At 56.9% G+C, this 17679-nt stretch overlaps 1 protein-coding gene across 7 annotated transcripts in view; it reads right to left on the reverse strand.

Annotated features, from left to right (window-relative positions):
• FLT4 (fms related receptor tyrosine kinase 4) overlaps nucleotides 1-16809 on the reverse strand; it is a 40789-nt gene extending 23980 nt beyond the window's left edge. For all 7 annotated transcript variants that reach the window (XR_010840395.1, XM_067032254.1, XM_059060147.2 and 4 more), the window contains exons 1-7: nucleotides 16672-16809; nucleotides 2481-2577; nucleotides 1539-1783; nucleotides 1231-1343; nucleotides 944-1106; nucleotides 599-738; nucleotides 137-305 (exon numbers count right to left, since the gene is read on the reverse strand). Coding sequence is in view for 6 of the 7 variants with exons in the window: in XM_067032254.1 (XP_066888355.1) it covers nucleotides 137-305; nucleotides 599-738; nucleotides 944-1106; nucleotides 1231-1343; nucleotides 1539-1783; nucleotides 2481-2577; nucleotides 16672-16738 (994 nt within the window). In the remaining variant the exon portion in view is untranslated. The remainder of the gene's footprint in view (nucleotides 1-136; nucleotides 306-598; nucleotides 739-943; nucleotides 1107-1230; nucleotides 1344-1538; nucleotides 1784-2480; nucleotides 2578-16671) is intronic.
• Nucleotides 16810-17679: the final 870 nt, after the last annotated feature.

Below are 17679 nucleotides of genomic sequence, written 5' to 3' on the forward strand. Positions count from 1 at the left end.
TGGCTGGATTCCACACTGCTCAGGTGCAACATGACCTATGACCCCGGGCCCACACTGCACAAGAACCCTTGTTCCCAAGGCTTGACAACTGACCTAGCCCAGGCCATGCTGGGCACAATGACCTCACAGGCCGTACCATGCACAATGACCTCAGTGCTCTCCTGGAATTGCTGGATGCCATTGTTGGCCAGGCACACATATGGGCCCAAGTCGTGCTGGCTGACGTTGTGGATGGTGAGGATGCTGGAGAGCTCTGTGTGAGTCTGCTGGGATCGCCGCTCCGGCACCCACTTACCCCGCTCTGCCTGCCCAGGACCAGGGGAAGCATAGGGTCAGAGCAGGCTGGCTCTGACAGAACTAACCCCCATAGGCACACACCCCAGCCCAGCCAGCAATAGCTCCAGAAGCCTTGGACCCAGACCCAGAGTTTTCCTTGGGATAGGAAAACTGTATCAGACAGGGACTCCTGGGGCAGGACTGAGTCTGTACCTCTTCTACACAGAGGTTAAGTGTGTGCCTGACTAGGGTGAGTGTGGGTAGTGATGGGGATTCCTGGGGATGATTCAGGCACAGCCCCTGGCAGGGCTGCTGACCTCACCTGCTTCCCTGGATAGTCCCAGTCGAAGGTGACACCCGAGTTGAACTCGGCCCACACAGTGCAGTTCAGGACCAGCTTTTCCCCAACCAGCAGCTCCAGTGATTTCTTGGGGAACAGCTGGATGTCATAGAGCTCATTTCCTGGTGACACACACACAGTGACCCCCATGTCCCTCATAGGACAACGTGCACAGAATACAGGGCACACACTGAGACCAGCCAAACCATGGCACCTACAGGCTCATTACTGTGAATTGGGGTTCCCTGTCCTCTTCCTGCAGTTCTCCCCCCAGGACATGGGGAGTGGTTGCTGGGGGAAGTCCCTACAGCCCTAGGCAGCCCCTACCTGTGATATGCACGAGGAAGGGGTTGGATAGGAAGGCCTGGCCACCCCAAGTGGTCTCACACTGCAGGTACAGGGCATCACGCAGCAGGGGAGTGGGCACACGCATGCCCCGGCGGTCGTCCCACACCACCTCCTGCCCATCAGGCCACAGTGCTGAGCTTTGCTGTAGAGACATGGTGGCTGTCAGCGCCCAGCTGTCCCCTTCCTCTTGGCCAGAGAAGCAGCAGTTTTCCCAGGGACAGGACTGGAGGGCCAGATCCAGGGTGGGTGTTGGCGTGGGGTTGTACCGAGCGCAGCGTGACGTTGAGGCCGGGGATGGACACCAGGCAGGGCACCCACATGGAGTCCTTCCTGTTGACCAGGAGTGTGTCCGGCTTGTTGATGAATGGCTGCTCCAAGTCTGAAGAGAGGGGGCATGTTGTGGGAGGGGAAGGCGGGGCTCAGGGGTTCTCTGCCCAGGTCTGGGGCCGCAGGGCAGCCCCATGGGGTTCAAAGGCTGGGGGTGGGGGTGCAGGTGCCAGCCACCCCTCCAGGACCCAGGACCCTGCCTGTGGCTCCTGAGTGGCCGCAGGGGTGAGTGCTGGACCCCTCTCACCTCTCACAAATACGTAGGTGCTGGCTGCAGTGGTGCCCTCAATGCGAGCCTTGATATACTTGTAGTAGCAGCGGTAACTGCCCGTGTCATTGGCGTGGGCCTCCTGCAGCAGCAGAACCTTGCAGTAGGGCCGGGCATCTGTGCCCTCACAGTCTCGCACGATCCCCATGTCCTCGCCGTCCTTCTCCCCTGTGACTGGTGCATCCTGAGCCCCTGGCCAGGCCCACTCCAGGGGGTGCTGCCCCCTGGCAGAGGATGCAGGACATCAAGAGGGGACCAGGCTGCAGCCCTGGGGGACAGTCCCTGTGGAACCTCCTCAGGAGCCAAGCCTGGCCCATAACTTATCTCACCCAGAGGTCAGGGCAGACCAGCCTTTGGGCACATACCATGAACCCGGGGCAGGGTGCTCCCTGAGCCCCTTGGGGCCTCTGCCTGGCTCCTGGGCCTGCATGTGGCAGGCTGTCCTGCAGAGAAGCCTGAGCCTCAGATTATAGCTGTGGCTGCAGGGAAGATAACAGGTCTGGGGTCTGTGTGGGTGGGCCTGGGGCCAGTGAAGGGTGGCTGAGGGTGGGGGCAGGCAACCTGGGGTCCATGCAGGATGACTTGGGCATGGGCATGGGGTGGCCTGGGGTCAGTGTGGGGTGACCCAAGGGTGGATGCAGGGTGACTGATCTGTGGTCCATATGAAATTATGAGGGGTGAGTATGGGTGAAATGGGGATGGGTGCAGGGTGCCTGTGTCTGCAGAGCAGGGGATGGTCTATGCCTCCAGGCACCTACGACTCAAGCCACTTGGAAGCAAGCCTAAGCCTCGAGGCCTCTGCCCTGGGGAGAGGCTGCCTTCTGGGTGCTCCGCCACCATCTGCTCGGCCTTCTGTAGTCTCCTTGGCCTGCCAGGTAGGAGGGACCCAGCCCCCTGCCCTCATGGCTGAGGGCTGAATACCTGCAGGAGATGGACAGGCTGTCACTGGAGTCGATGACGTGTGTCTCCTCCGTGATGTTCAGGGTTGGGGGGGTCATGGAGTAGCCACTCGCCAGGCCTGGGGTGGGAGATAGGGTTAGCATGGGACTGGGTCATGAGTTCACATGATGACATCCATCTGGTGCAGATGGGCCCCTTCCCTGGCAGGGGCTGCCTAGGCTCTCAGCCCTGAGCAGTACCTATAAGCCCCCAAGACAACTGGTAACCTCCACCTCAGGTTGCCCCCTGGCTGCAGACTGGGCCCAGCCCCAAGTGAGCCCTGATTGAGGCCTGGACTGAACCTCTAGCTCCGCATGAGCAGAGCTGCCAACATGAAGTCAACAGGGGAGACCACAGGCCTCATCTTACGTTGGGCGAGGCCTGGAGCACATCTCGGTATTGTAACCCCCACATTTCTGCCTAAAGTCTCCTCCCCCCAGATGTACAGCTACTGCTTGTGAGGGAGACCTGCACAGTGCAGACCACCAAACATGCCCAGAACTCAGGTCTCGGTTTCTCCCTGGAATTCTGCCTGTGACCTCACCCTCTCCCATGTCCCATGGAGTCCAGCTCACATGTGCTTGGTTCCATCAGTTTCTCTTCACCCCCAAGGCGCCCTCTGGCTGCCCCAGCTCTCCTCTCCCTGCTCCTCCTGCCTCAGCCCCTCATTCCTCCAAAAGGGCTAATCCCCAAACAGATAACTGCCTCGCCTGGTTAAACACCCTCCAGGACCTTGGCCCTGCTGCCCACACAGCTCCTTACTCCCCATCCTCCTCCCAGCAGGATAGTGTGTATAGTGTGTGCATGTGCGTGTGCACGTGCGCACGTGTGTGTTGTCTCTGTGTGTGCGTAGATCTGTGTTTATAGGACTGATATATGAGTGTTGTGTGTGACTTTGTGTGTGTGTGTCATTGACATGTCTGCGTGTGCATGCATGTGAACTTGTGTGTGTGGTGTGATCCTGGGGGAGGGTGGGAGCAGGCCCCAGGGGAGGTCTGGACCTGGAACTCTAGCAGATGCATCCTGCCAGGACCATCCTGAGACAACAGGAAGAGAGGACTGTGTGGCTGGAGGCCCAGGGCTGCGTCCTGTCCCTCCCCCAAGTCCCTGTCCTCCTGGGGGGCACAGCCCACTATCCTGCCCCAGCCCCCAGTCCTACAGGTTCAGCTCCTCTGCTCTTCCCAGCCCAGCTCCCTGAGGCTTGGGGTCTTGCCCTGGCAGCTAATTGTGGGAGGCAGAGGCTGGGGGAATCCCCACCATAGTTGGTTCTACACCACCCTGACCCCAAGCTGCCCTAGGAAGAGCCACCAGGACGGCACACTCTGCACCCCAAGGTCTCATTTCAGCATCACCTGGACAAGTTGGCTGCCAGGGCCTGGCTGGCCTCTCTCTTCTGTGCCTCCTGCTGGCCAAACTTTTCTAGGTACCTACCACCGTAGGTCAGAGGCAGAAGGCCCTCATCCAGCATCTAATCCCACTAGTGTCTAGTACAGCCAGGGAAACTGAGACCCTCCACAGTCCTAAGAAGGCAGCCCTTCATCTAGCCAGCTGCTGTGAAAACTGTGAAGTCTCTCCTTAACTCGAATCCAGTGCACCCACTCCTGGCACTCAGGACAGCGGCCCCACCCTGGGGCCTCGAGATGGGAAAGTAGCCCTAGGCTCTGCCACCAGGTCCACTCCTCCCCAGGGTGGTACCAGCCCCCCATCACACCTCCCCACCATGTACCCACAGGGCTGCTGGGGTGGAGGAGCCCCACAGTGGGGAGGCTCCACTCTGGTGGTGAGGGGCCAGGAAGGGATCCAAGGTGGACACCACTAAGATGGGCTTCGAAAGAGAAGTAGGATTTTTCCAGGCAGTGGAAAGTGAATAAAGCCATGCCAGGCAAACTGGCCTCTGAGCTACATAAGTGGGGGGAGAGGGGAATGATGGACTTGGATTTGGACCTGTGAGGGTATGAAAGAACTGGCTGTCCCTGTGGACCAGTCAGGAGTCAGGCCTGAGGCTGGCATGTGGGCACCAGAGGACAGGTGCAGCGGCCAGGACCCACCTGCCCTGGGTTATGTATGCCCCATGGTGAGGCCTGCAGCCTTGCCATGGGGCCCCTGGGGAGGCCAAGCAAGAGTCCCCTTCTCTGAGGTGCTCCTCCAGGGCACACACCTGGCAACCTGGCAACGGAGCTATGGCATCTGTCAGCCCAACTTCCTTGTGCAACTCCTCTTTGCTTCCAAGATAAAGTGGGGGACCCCAGTCCTCTCCCTTCTGCCTACTCCCCTTCTCTCCAGTTTCAACTCCTGACACATCTGAGAGGAACAGACCTCTCACCACTGTCCCAAAGTGCCAGGCTTTTCATATCTTGAAGTATCTGTCTGCTAATTTTTTTTGCCCTGGACATTTGTACTTTCTTCCTTCCTGTGGAGCTCCTTCTTTAGGGTCTAGTTCATGAGTCCCTTCTCTATGGGGCAGTCACTGTTACTCAGGCAGTGTTGGCCTCCTAGGCTCATGGTATTAGAACACTTACTGGACTGAACTGTGGTTTTCTGGTCACATCTGAACAGAGGCTGTATTTTATTCATCTTTCTAACCTTAGTACAAAAGAGGTGCACACCAAAGATTGAGGGGATGGATAGAAGAATGGTAGGGTGGAAGATGGATGATCAGATGAATAAATGGATGGATATGTGGGAGGGTGGGTGGGTTGAGTGGATGGATGGGGGATGGAGCCTATAGGAGCTTCCTCCCTAGAGGCCACCATACCACCAAAGGAAGCATCTCCATCACTGTGCCAAACGGGAGGATCCATAGTGTTTGCCAACCCTTTCACATCTGAGAGAGCCTTTCCTTTGTTGCCACGTGCCCCGAATTTCCCCAGTGCTTCTCTTTCTTCAGTCACTTCCACTGGACCCTGTGTGATCAGTAGGCTTCACTGTAGACATCACTGTCCTCCTCCATCCTTCCTGCCTTAACTGAAACCTGGCTTTCTGAGGACACCACTGCCCCTGGGGAGATTCTTGCTCCCATTGCACACATCACAGAACTCCTTGCAGTCACTTCCCTTTTTTCAGCAGCACCAGCCACTCCCCACTAAAGCTGTCATCAGCTGCTGTCCTGGTCACTTCCCCTCATTCTCTGCTCTGGGCTCTTCAGGCCCCTCCACCCCAACTCAGGCCATTCCTCATAACTTCAACATCCACACGGGTGAGTCAGCAGCACCCTGGCCTTTGCAGTCCTCATCTCCATTGTCCTCCCTCCTCCCCTCAGCCCCTCAGTTCCTGGGCGCACCCTGGACTTGGTCCCCACCAGAAGCTGTGCCATCACTGAGTGCCTATCTTCTTGCACTTCTCTCCTTGCCTCCTCTGCCTCCTGCCAGGTGCCACTGTCTCACCACTGCCAAGTTCTTCAACCTCATCAAAACTCTGAGGCCAAGGACCCCTTTGCATTGCTACCTCCTCCTGGCCTCACCTCTCTTTTGGCACTGCATGTCCCATGGCCCATCAGTCTGAATGCTCCCTTGCCCCTGCTCTCCACCACAGCCCTGCAGCACCCATGTCCCTCAGTGGCTCAGCTTGCAGCACAAAGCCAGAACCCCATGCTGCTGCCTCCCCTTTCTTTTCCTTTTGGCAGACCCTAGATGACCCCTGGGCTGCAGTTCAGGGTGTTCCCTCCTCTCTCACTCTCAGCACTAATGAAGTAGAGCCATCAGATGGAGACACCTCATCTTCCCACGTCTAAATCCCACACCCTTGCCCTAGGCCCTGGAAACTCTCTGACATTCCTGCTCCCAAGGCAAAGCCCTCCATCAAGCTAGGGATCCCAAACCCCCAGATCTGACCACTGTAGATAATTTCTTTCTTTCCTGATTACCAATTTTTCTCTATGGAATCATCTCCCATCTTATAAACAAACAAAAACTCCTCAATTCCTTGATCTTATATCCCATTCCTCTTTTCTGTTCCCATTCCTAGCAAAAGCTCTGCTCGCTGACTCCTTCCTCTCACATTCGCTCATCTTCCCACAGGGTGCAGCCCCCTCCCCTGCTTCATGGAGCCACTGGTCAAGGTATCCTGTGACCTCCATGCTGCTGCGGGAGGCCCTCCAGGGCAGGGAGCAGAGCTGTTCCCTCTTCTGCTAGCTTCTGTGAGCTCACTCTCCCCTTGTCGCCCGTCCCCTCTGCCCAACACCAAATGCTGCTGCTACTCACTGTCTTTTCTCTACCAGTCTCTCTCCTAGGTGTCCATACTTCTGAAATCTCTACCTCCAGCCCAGACCCCTTCTCTCAACTCCAGCCTTAAGTATCTAGCTGCCACTTCATTTGGCCACCCCACAGACACCTTGAGCTCCACATTTCTGATGCTGAACTCCAGAATCACATCCTCTCCAACCCTGCCAAAGCTATCTCCTTGATAGCTCCCATCTCACCAAATGGGAGCTCCTGTGGATGCCCACCTCTCCCACCCCGGCCCATCCATCCACCACCAGAGCATCCCAGAGCCAGCCCCCACTCTCCTGCTGGAGCCTACGCAACTGCACTTGCCCCCAAAGTAGCCCCCTGGCCTACTCTTGCCCTCCTCCAATCCTTCACACAGTTGATAGTGATAGTTTAATAACACAAAGGGGCCAAATCATGGTCCTGATTAAATTTCATCAGTGACTTTCCACTACACTTTAAAGAAAATCCAAACTTCTGACCGTGGCCTGGCCCACGCCCCCTCTCCATGCCCTCTTGCTCCATTCTCACGTCCTATTCCCGTCCTCCAGCCACCATGGCCTCCAGGCTGTTCCATGAGATGCTATGCTCCTTCTTACCCCAGGGCCTTTACACACACCTCTCCTCCTGATTTGTCTCCTCTCACATGCCTTGCACAGCTGGCTTCTTCTCATCTTCAGGCCTCAGCCTAGACGTGACCTCCTCACCCCCTCCAAAACCTAAGTCCTCCTTTAAGCTCTACCTTAACCTCCTGGTTGCTTATTTCATTCTTCTTATCACAATATGTAATTTTGTTATTTACTTTTTAATTTATGTTTTTTCATTTTCTCTACTAGACAGTAAGTTTCAATGGGGTAAGGACCCAAACAGTCCTCTTTTCTACCCCACTCCATGCCTAGCACTTCACCTGACAGAGAGTCAAGGCTCCATAGATCCTTGCTGAATGAATAAACGAATGGACAGATGGACAAATGGATGGATGGGTGGATGAGTGGGTGAATGGAAGGTTGAGTGGATGGATGGATAGGTGGAAAAATGGAAGGAAAGATGGCTAGCTGAATGGACAGACAGATGGATGGATGGAAGGATGGAAAGGTGGAAGAAAGAAAGAATGGCTAGATGGAAGGACAGATGGACAGCTAAATGGATGGACAGACAGATGGACAGAAGGATGGATAGATGGATGAATGGATGGATGGATGGAAGAATGTTTGTATGGTTGGATGGATTAATGGCTGACTGGTTGGCTAAACAAACCTCTGAGGTCTTTCTTTGGGTTGGAACTTTGTCAAACCTTGTTGTTCCTTTGAAAAAGATGTTTCTGGTTTTAAAGGCCAGGTTCCCTGGTGACCATCTGTACCCCAGGCTGCTCAGCAGCTGGGGCAGATTCAGGCCTAGTTTGCCAGGCCCAGAGGCTCCGTGCTGCCCAGCCCCCACCTGAAACCCCAAAGAAGGCGCATCCTTCCTGCCTGGCTGTTGTCTGTCCCCGCTGTCCTTCCCTTCCCGAAGCAGGAAGCACTGTCATCCTGGCTTCTGCCGCACTCCCCCTGCCTTCCTGTTCCTGACCCAGGAACTGGCTTCTTCCTTCCCCTGGCCAGCAGCCCTGGCCCCCTAGCCTGAGCAGAGCGATCCGGGCAGGCGCCAGGCTGAGGTCAGGGAGGCCAGAGAGCATACCTCCTCTTCTCTGTGCTGTCAGCAGCCTTGGGCAGTGGGACCCTGGGGTCAGCCACAGGCGCTGGCTGTGGAAGCAGCACACCAGGATCCTGGGTGAGGGGCAGGCAGGAGGGGTGGGAAGTCCTGTGGGTTAGGCACTGAACCACAGCCCAGCAGTCACTGCCTCATTTGATCCTCACGTAGCCTGGGAGGGAGGGAGGGATCACGAGTCCAGTCAGCAATGAGGAAACTGAGGCTCCAGGCTCCACATCAGTGATAACCAGCAGCTGTGCAGGAGCCCAAGTCTGGCCAAGTCCAGGCCCATCCCTGCCTGGGACTCAGTCCTCACATCTCTCCATCTCCTTCTCTCCCACTGCCACCCCGAGTGCCAGTCTCCCTACCTCTCTGCTCCCTAGCAGTCTCCTTCCTGGCCTCCAATTTGTCGCTCAGCCCAGCGGACACCTTCACTGGCTCCTTGTGGCCCTCTGGAGCTGTGCATGCCCTTGGCCCGGCCTCCAGGGCGATGCCCTGCCCAACAGGCCTTCCTTCTAACCAGCTTCACCTCCCAATGCTTCTGCCACACAGTCAAGACACCAGCCACACCCAGTATCCACCTGCTGAGCACACCAGGCCCTCACCCACCACACGGGGAAGGTTTGTACCTTTGGGTGGCTCCTGGGGCCCAGGATGTCATTGGCCCATGGCTCTGTCCTCAGGTCCAGCACAACCAACCCAGGGATGATGTCATGATGGTGTGCAAGCTGAGGGGTGCCCCTACATACTCTGGCAGAGTGTAGCAGTAGTGGTTTTTGCATTTGCAATTCCTTATTTCAAGGAAATGTCATGGTCACCTGGTGGGTGACAGGCGCTGTACTGCAGTCCTGCTAGTCTGGTCCACAGTCTCCTTAGCAGCTGTGTCCTGGAGGACAGAGGCAGCCAGGGCCAGGCCCATGGCTGCAGACTGAAGGCAAGCTGAGGGGAAAGCACTGGGGGCAGGTGAGGCCAGGTTGGGGTCTCCATGCATCAGTCCCAGGGCTGGGCCAAGTTGGGGAGCCAGCTCTAAGGCCCTCTCCCTTCATTCTTGGGGCCAGGCTTGTGCATAGACCTTGGAAGAAGGCTCAGGGGTGTTCTGTCTTGGATTCCCCCCACCCCCACCTGGATGGCAGCCTCTGTGTCTCCAGAGGTCAAGGGTGAGGTCAATAGTCCATCAGTCTTCCCACCTCCCACCCTGCAGGACTGAAAGAGCTGAGATGGGAGGGGCTGTTCTGAGAGAGAGTGCCTGAAGCTCCGTGAGCCCAGCTGCATGACCTACAATGTCACTCTGACTGTATGACCTTGGGCAAGTCACTTCCCCTTCTCCAAGCTTATGAAATGAGAATTGTCCCCAAGATTATTGGGAACCACAGACCATCATAAAACCACACTAAGAACCATTGTAAGAATAAACTGTTGCTAGCTCGGGCACACTGAGACCTTCGCTGTCACTGCCTGCCGGCTGTTTTGCACGTCACAGCAGGTGCATCTCGCTGTGACTCTGTGCTTTGGTCACAGTGCCAAGGTGGGGGGTGGTCAGAGAAAGCCTTGCCAGTGGGAGGGAGTGTTCCTGTGTGTTGAAATAGGCTTTGTAGATGGAACAGGAGCTTGCTGGCCTAGGGGAGGGCACAGAGGGCAGAGGGACATGTGCAAAGACCAGAGTGTGGGTGAGCTCGGACTGTCAGGTAGGTGGAACAGATGGAGCATGGTGTGGAGGAATGAGGCCCCAGAGAAGGGCCCCGGGTCACAGGCCCAGCCTTAGGCTCTTGGTGGCTCATTTAACTGGAGCTACTCAAGGTGCACTCCTTCCTGCTGGAGGTGGCACAGCCCCAGGGCTTCAAGCCTACCTCTGAGCCCCCCACCCTCCTTGGCAGCTCTCCTGAGCTCCAGACCCAGGGGAATCTGCCTCCCAGGTGTCTCCTGCCAGGCCCCCCCAGGCCTCATACCACACCACCTACTGAGGAGGACAACGAGCCACAGGGCACAGAAGTATCCCCAGGCCAGATGAGCAAGTGTTAAAAGTAGAGAGAATTCCCAGTGTTGGCAAGGATGGGGACAAACAGGCACTCACAGTAATAAAAAAAATGCTCATATACTTTGACCCCCAAATTCTGCTTACCCCAGTACACCCTGTTACAACAACAGACAACAAGAGCAAACGTTTTCTGTATGCCATCACAGACTATGCACTTGCGCATACCACACCCCTCTATTGCCCCCCCGAGGTGGGTACTATTTTTACCATTTTGCAGATGAGAAAACTAAGGCACAGAGGTTAACTTGCTAGTCAGAGGTTATCTTTGGGGGACAGGGTTATGGGAAGCTGCTATTTCCTCTATACTTCCTCAGAACCAGCACCAACGGCAGCGTGGCTAGAAGCACCAGGCCTGCCCCCCTCCTCTCCCTGCCACTTGGCAAAGTGCTTTGCACTTGCAGAGCTCAGACGCTTAGCAGTAGATGCCTTCCAGCCCGAGTGCCACCCCTAGACATGCTGGGGCTGCCCTTTCCAGTCCCCTTCTTTGCCACCCCACTGCCTGTGCAGCCGCAAAATCCCTCCTCTGGCTCACCACACCAGTGTCTCCCCACTGGCCCAAGCCTTTCCCAGTGGTCAGAGGAGACTTCTAGAACACAAACCCCTCTTCTGCCTAAAACAATTTCCTGCCTCTCCGCTGCTTAGAGATGGAAACTGATCTCCTCAAGGGACTCACCAGTCACTCTCATCACCTGCCTGGTGCCTGCTCCAGCCCCAGGGTTGCAATTTTAGGTCCCCTCCTGGGGGCCTCTCTGCATGTTTCCACAGCTTCATGCAGAGGCTTGACTCACTGAACTTGACAGTTCCTCAGTGCAAGGATGAGAGCCTTTCCAGGGTGGCATCCCCAGCATGGACTTGACCCTGGATTGCCCTTGTCTGGCTTTGAGGATCCAGGAAACAAAGCGACAGCACACAGTGTGTGGGCAAGTGTGGAGGCAAGGGATGGAGGTGCAGATGTCCTGCCCTGAAGTAGGCACATCTGCCAGGGGTAGGCCTGGGGGAAAGCAATGTGTCTAGTGGCATGCTGCTTTTGAAAGCTGTACAGGACATCAAGGTGAAAATGTCCATGAGGTGGTCAGAAATTTAGGACCCCACATGCCCACCTCTCTTAGTGCTTTCCCTGGGGAATGTGGACAACACCTGCCATGCCTGCCCCTTCTTGCCCCTCAGCCCCTATGCCATCTGCTACCAGGCACCCGACACTTGTCACTTCCCTCAAAGCTGCTCTAGCATCTAATGAGCCATTTCATTCCTCTGGCCTTAACTTTCTAACCTCTAAAATGGGCACAATAGCCTATGTCACAAGGTTAAAATCTTCACACACCCTAGTGTGAAGAATTTGATTAACCATTTCAGACCGAGGTGTGGCTCACTGGTAGACACTCCAAGTGCGTGCAGGTGTGCACATAAGTGCTGCTTCATACAAACAAAACTCCATTTGGTAGAATTCAGGGTAGCTTTGAGGATGGTGCTTTAGGTTGGATAAGGATAAGAGCTTCCCCTGAACCTACCTGAAAGCCTAGATTCTGTGCTCCTGGGGCACACAGGGAGTGGGAATGAAGCCCCCCTCCCGCCCTAGTAGACCCCTCCCACTTGGAGCAGCATCACCTTCTGTCTGGAATTCTCAGCAGCTTTCTGCACGTATCTGGAGCAGGAGAAAGGTCATGTGCTGAGGCTGGGGTATGTGATGGGTGCAGGCTAGGTGGATGTCGGGCTACATACGGCTGCCCTTGGGACCGTAGCAGGAGGGCCTGTACTATCAGCCCAAGAGGGGCCAGCGGGGGCGGGTGGCCCGAGGAAGGCTCAGATCTGTGTTTTAGAGTGGTCCTGCTGAAGCAGCATAGAGGCAATTTTGGGAAGCAGGGAGTGTTGGAGAGGCTGAGTGTGACCATGGGCTGCCTGAGTAGCCCCTGGGGGTGAGATGGGGAGGAAGGGCGCCCTGGTAGATGTGGAGCTCCCAGTGCAGCACAGCTGTCGGTGCAGCCAACTGTGCCAGGCAGTTGCCCTGGGATCAGGGCTCTGCTCTGTGGCAGCAGGACGGGTGGTGTTATCAGACAGCCCAGCTGGCTCAGAGGTGGCCCCCCAGTGCTGCTAAATCTGGGCCATGGGCTCCTGTTGCAGGAAGAGGGAAATGCAGGCAGGATGTCCTCTCCTGTGGCTGACAAGTCCTTTCCCATGAACCCATGCTGACCTCGCTGGCCACGTGGCGGGGCTCCCCCACTTGCCACCCTGAAACCTGTGCCTGCTCACTGGGCCACCGACACCCCAGCCAGGCCTCGGGGATGGGGGTGGCCTGGGGCACCAGAGCCAGGCAGAAGCGTGCTTGCTGTCGGCCACACCCAGCCTCAGAGGCAGCCAGAACCAAAGCCCGCATCTTCCTGCTCCCAGACTTCTCCCTTTGGCGTGACCGGAAAACCGAGATCCCAGAGGAAGCCAGTGTCTGAAAAGGATCGAGACTCAGGAATCCCTGGCTCCAGCTGGACACGTCGGCTGTGTCTTGCTCAGAGGTCGGTGCAAGGAGTGTGAGAGGCTCTCCGGACCCCTCTCCCTACCCATCCCCCCTCTCTGAGGGGTATCTCAGGGCTGTGGGGCACAGGCTAGGCCCTAGTGGAGAGAAATCTACAATGGCAGGGCGGTGGGGGGACACCCAAGCGGCAGCGGGAGGGGTGTAAGCTAGACATAGAGAAGAACTTCCCCTCGTGGCTGAGACCCCATTTAATTTCCCTGGGTTCCCCGACTCCCCTCTGCCTCATCACACTCAAGTGCTCCCAACTTTCCTCCTCCCTGCCTTCGACTTGAGGCCCTGCCTCCCTAGTGGAGTGTCTCATCTTTCCCCACATTTCCTCCTCTTCTCAGGGTCCCCATCTGGTAAACAATTTCATGACCTGTTCTGTTGCTTAAGCCAGAGACTGGCACTTGTCCCTCTCTCTCCACCATCCCCTGCTGCCTCCTTCCCTGGTGTATCTCCTGGGTTCACCCACAGCCTCCTTGCTGTGGGCTTGCATCTGGTCTTACCCCTCTGGTGATGCCTTCAGGGGAATCTGACCAGGTGACTCCCTGCTCAGACCTCCCCTTTCCAGGTGTGCTGCTGGCACCTGCCACCTCCACTTGCCTGTCTCCTCCATCTCCTCCCTCTGCCCCTAGGAGTCTAGCCTCATCTGATCACCATCTGACTCTTCTGCCTCTGGGCCTTTGCGGGGCTCTTTGCCCTACCTGGAATCCCTCTCCCTGGAGTCTGCAGAACCCTCCAGGAAGCCCCAAGCTAGAAACAACCCTGTGCAGCCCACAGCCACCAGCTGGGCCTCACTGGGTCACTGAGCACTTTCGCCCCTGGGCTACGATACCATGTTTGTGTTCCTGCTAGTCTGGCGCTCAGGAAACCCCTGCAGGATGCGCTTGGTCCAAATCCTCCCTAGACTGCCCAGAGCAGACACTATACCTTTCAACTTGTACAGAACTGCAGTCCCCTTCCCTGGGTTGGGGTGCCACAGGCTGGGGGTCAGGGTGGGGATGGCACCGCAAGGAGCTGGCCAGGCAGTCCCCTTGTTATACCTCATGCCCAGTCTGGTGCCTGGCCATGTGGGCACTGGGCTCTGGGGAGGCAGAGAGCCTTCAGCCACACTGACCCAGTGCCTCCGGCATGCTGGGGATGTGAGCAGCACCTACACTTGAGTCCCCAGAGCACTGAGCCACCGATCCACAGGCACCAAGTAAGATGGGCCCAGCCCCCACATTCTGCCTGCACCCCCACCATGCCCCACACAACCTCTGTTCACACCTGGGTCTGGCTCAGGGCTGAGGAGCAGGGACAGCGAAGAGCTGGGATGGTCATGTGTGCCTCAGCCCATGGTAGGAGCCAGCATCCTCAGGCTGGGCCAACCAAGCTTCCCAGCACTTGCTGGGCTGACTGCCCACTGTTCAGAGGCACAAACAGCCTCTCTCTAGACTAAGCTCCGAGACAAAGTCTGCTGGAGGTGACCTCTGCCACCTACCTTCTCTACAGGGACACTACTGGGGCAAAAAGCCCAACCCCAAGCACAGCCCCTCAGTGCTTGCTAGCTTGTTGCACTCTACGCATGGGGAAACTGAGGCACAAGGAAAGGAAGAGAGGGGCTCAGGTACTATAGCAAGGAATTTAGGGGTAGAGCTAGGATAAGAGTCTCGTTCTGGGACCAACATCACACCTTTGAGGGTCAGCTTCACGGCCAGGCTGCTCACCTGCCAGCACTTGGCCTCCTACTCTGGCTGCACTCACACTTGGCTGCACTGGAGTGTTTATGCTTCTGCTCCAGTATCCCCCATCAGGCTGGCAGCTCCTCGGGTCCTCCTCAGCCCAGACATGGGTGGTGCAAATGCAAGACTCAGAGACAGCAGCAATAGACTGTTCTCCATGGGACATCTCCCCATGAGCCATGCTCTGGTCCAGCCTGGGCCACCCCCCTTCCATGGGCCCCTTAGCTTCATTCTCTCTCTTCCCCTTCATTGCCCAACTTTGGTAAGAATCACCTGCACTCACTGCAAGACTGACCTCATCCCCCCTCCCTCCTCCACCTCGCACTCTGCTCCACTCAGGAGCACCAGGACACAAGCCTCTCCTGGTTTTCCTCAAACCCTGCATGCAGAATGTTTCCCGTCTCCCTGGAAGCCTCTCCCTCTCTGGTCCCCTCCTTGGGGGAGAGGGTCCCATCCTAGACCCTTTGCTCTGCTTCCTCTCCAGCTCTCCAGCCCATCCTCCCTCCTGAGCCTTGGACACTACACCCAGTGCTTGCTGGATGTCGCCTCAAGGTGGGATCTCCCACTCCTCTGCCCCGAAGCCCAGCCATGGCGCCATTCAATTCTTTCCCCACACTCATTCAGTCGCTTAACAGATGCTCAGCACCTGTGAGAGCCTGGTCCTGGGCAGGGTGCAGGGGAGCGAGGAAGGGCCAAGTGGCAGCCCCTCTGCTCAGACCTGCCCTGACTTGGAGCCGAGACAGATGTCTTCCTCCCTCCTCCTCCCCCTAGGTTCACCCACGCCTTCCTCACCTCCACTATCCCTAGCTCTTCAGCCCATACAGGCACAGAGAACAGAGCTCTGTTATTCCAAAGACCTGGGTTGACCATTTCTCTTACTACTGGCTTCCCGGGGACGTTGGGGGAAGTTTTAAGTGTCCTTGGTCTAAGTGTTCCCATCTGTAAAATGGGTCTAACACTCCCTTGTGAGGATTAAAAGAAATGAAGCACTATTCAATGCCCATGGTGTTTAAAAATAGCGAGGTCCCCATCTCTCCCTTCAGACCTCCCAGAACTCCTTCCTCAACCACTGGGGACCCATTACCCATTACCCATTACCCCTCCTCCACCCTCTGATTTCCAGGGTCACCAGATCTTGCATGGGCTTCCAGCTCATCCTCCCCTCATTCCTGATGCTTTATCCTGACATCTCCAAACAACCATACCCCTCTGCCCCCTCCCTCATCCCCCACACTCTCTTCCCTCCAATCCCTCAGCAGCAAGCTCCAGTCATGTTCCCATCACAAACCAGACCTTGCCTCTCCTGTATTTAAGACCCGTCCGTGTCGGTCCCTGCCTAATGATCCAAAATCCTTAGCTTGGCCTTCCAGGGTCCTACCCCCTCAAATACGGTGAGGGCCGGCCTTCTGCCTCTTCTGCCATGCTGATCACTTACGAGTTGCCTCAAGTTCCAACAGGCACCTGCGCCCAATCCGCCCCACGGCGGAGCCTATCTCCCACGATCCCGAGCCCCTGCCCTGCAGTCCTTGGCCTGGGGAAGGTAGACACCAACCAGAGTTCCCTCTGGAGGACCGATCTCGAGCGCAGCCTAGAGGTGTCGGGAAGTGCGCACCCAGGTCTACGACCCGGCCCGGCGGGGATTGCAGCCTCTGCGCGGGGGGACAATCCCCAGTGCTCCCGGGTCCGAGGACAGAGCAGTGCGGTGCTGCGCCGAGGGGCCCAGGTCCAAGGGAGCTCAGCCACAGACTGTGGAGCGCAGTCGGGGACTGAGCACCACCTCTAAGCTGCGGTGCAGCCCCGCGTCCCGTCCCCGCCCTTTCCTCATCCCGGCAAGCCCGGCCCGACTCGCCGTGATCCTTCCGGTGTCTGAATCCTTGGCTCCCGACCCTGGCTCGTGCCGGAGGGTCCCGCGGGCCCTGTCCCACGCCCGTCTCCCATCGGTGAGGTCCCACCATTTGCCCAGGGAAAACGTCCCCCCTCGTGGCCAGCTGTACACTGGGGCAGGCGGAGGGCTCACCACGCTCGCTGTCGAGCAGTCCGAGGCAGAGCCACAGGCGCAGGCACAGCGCGGCACCCCGCTGCATCTCCGGCCGCTGTGGCTCGGGTCAGATGAGCGACCGCGGCTCGGGCTCTGAGTGTGGGCGCGCGGCAAGGCGCGGGTGGGGCCGGGGCGGGGCTGAGGCCGGGGCGGGGCGGGGCCTGGGCGGGGCTCTCGGGAAAGGGCCTGGCATCTAAAGCAGCCCTCGCACCTCTCAGTCCCGCCCTGCAGCCTCTAGGCGGGAGACTCCCGCCTAGACAGGAGGGTTGCTGGCTTTGCACTGTGGAGGGAAGGCTGGCTGGTCCGTGCCCCACTTCCAAATCAACCGCAGCCCTTCATGCCGGCCCTGGGGCTGCTCCGGCCAGCCCTTCATTTGTGCGCTAAAAAGGGAATGAATCCTGCCGTCAATGTTGGACAAAACGTGGCACTACGTATTTTTCTGTAATTTTCTTCCATCAATAAATGCTATGTTTACCACTAGCTATCTATTTTACGTTTGGTAGTGTGTATATGTCCATGCCACTCGCAGCCGCATAGCACAGGGAGATCAGCGCCATGCTCTGTGACCACCAAGAGGGGTGGGAGGGGGAGGGAGGGAGGGGGGGAGACGCAAGAGGGAAGAGATATGGGGACATATGTATATGTATAGCTGATTCACTTTGTTGTAAAGCAGAAACTAACACACCGTTGTAGGGCAATTATACTCCAATAAAGATGTTAAAAAATAAAAACTATGTTTAAAGTAAGAAAAAAATGAGCAATAAACATATTTTAAAGTAGCAATATATCAAATATTTGAGAACATTCAGCAAACTTTATGTTACCGCCTACGTGGTGTAGATGGAGGCTGTACCCTTGGGCCAGGCACCCAGTGTAACCAACCTCCATCCTGCAGGCATGTCCTCTTTAGATTTCCTCCAAATAGTTTTGTTCTGAGCTCATTCATAAGTCCTTTTATCAGGTGACACTTTGCTTTCTGACTTGGCA

Source organism: Kogia breviceps, chromosome 4, assembly GCF_026419965.1.
Source record: "Kogia breviceps isolate mKogBre1 chromosome 4, mKogBre1 haplotype 1, whole genome shotgun sequence".
NCBI classification, from domain to species: Eukaryota; Metazoa; Chordata; class Mammalia; order Artiodactyla; family Physeteridae; genus Kogia; species Kogia breviceps.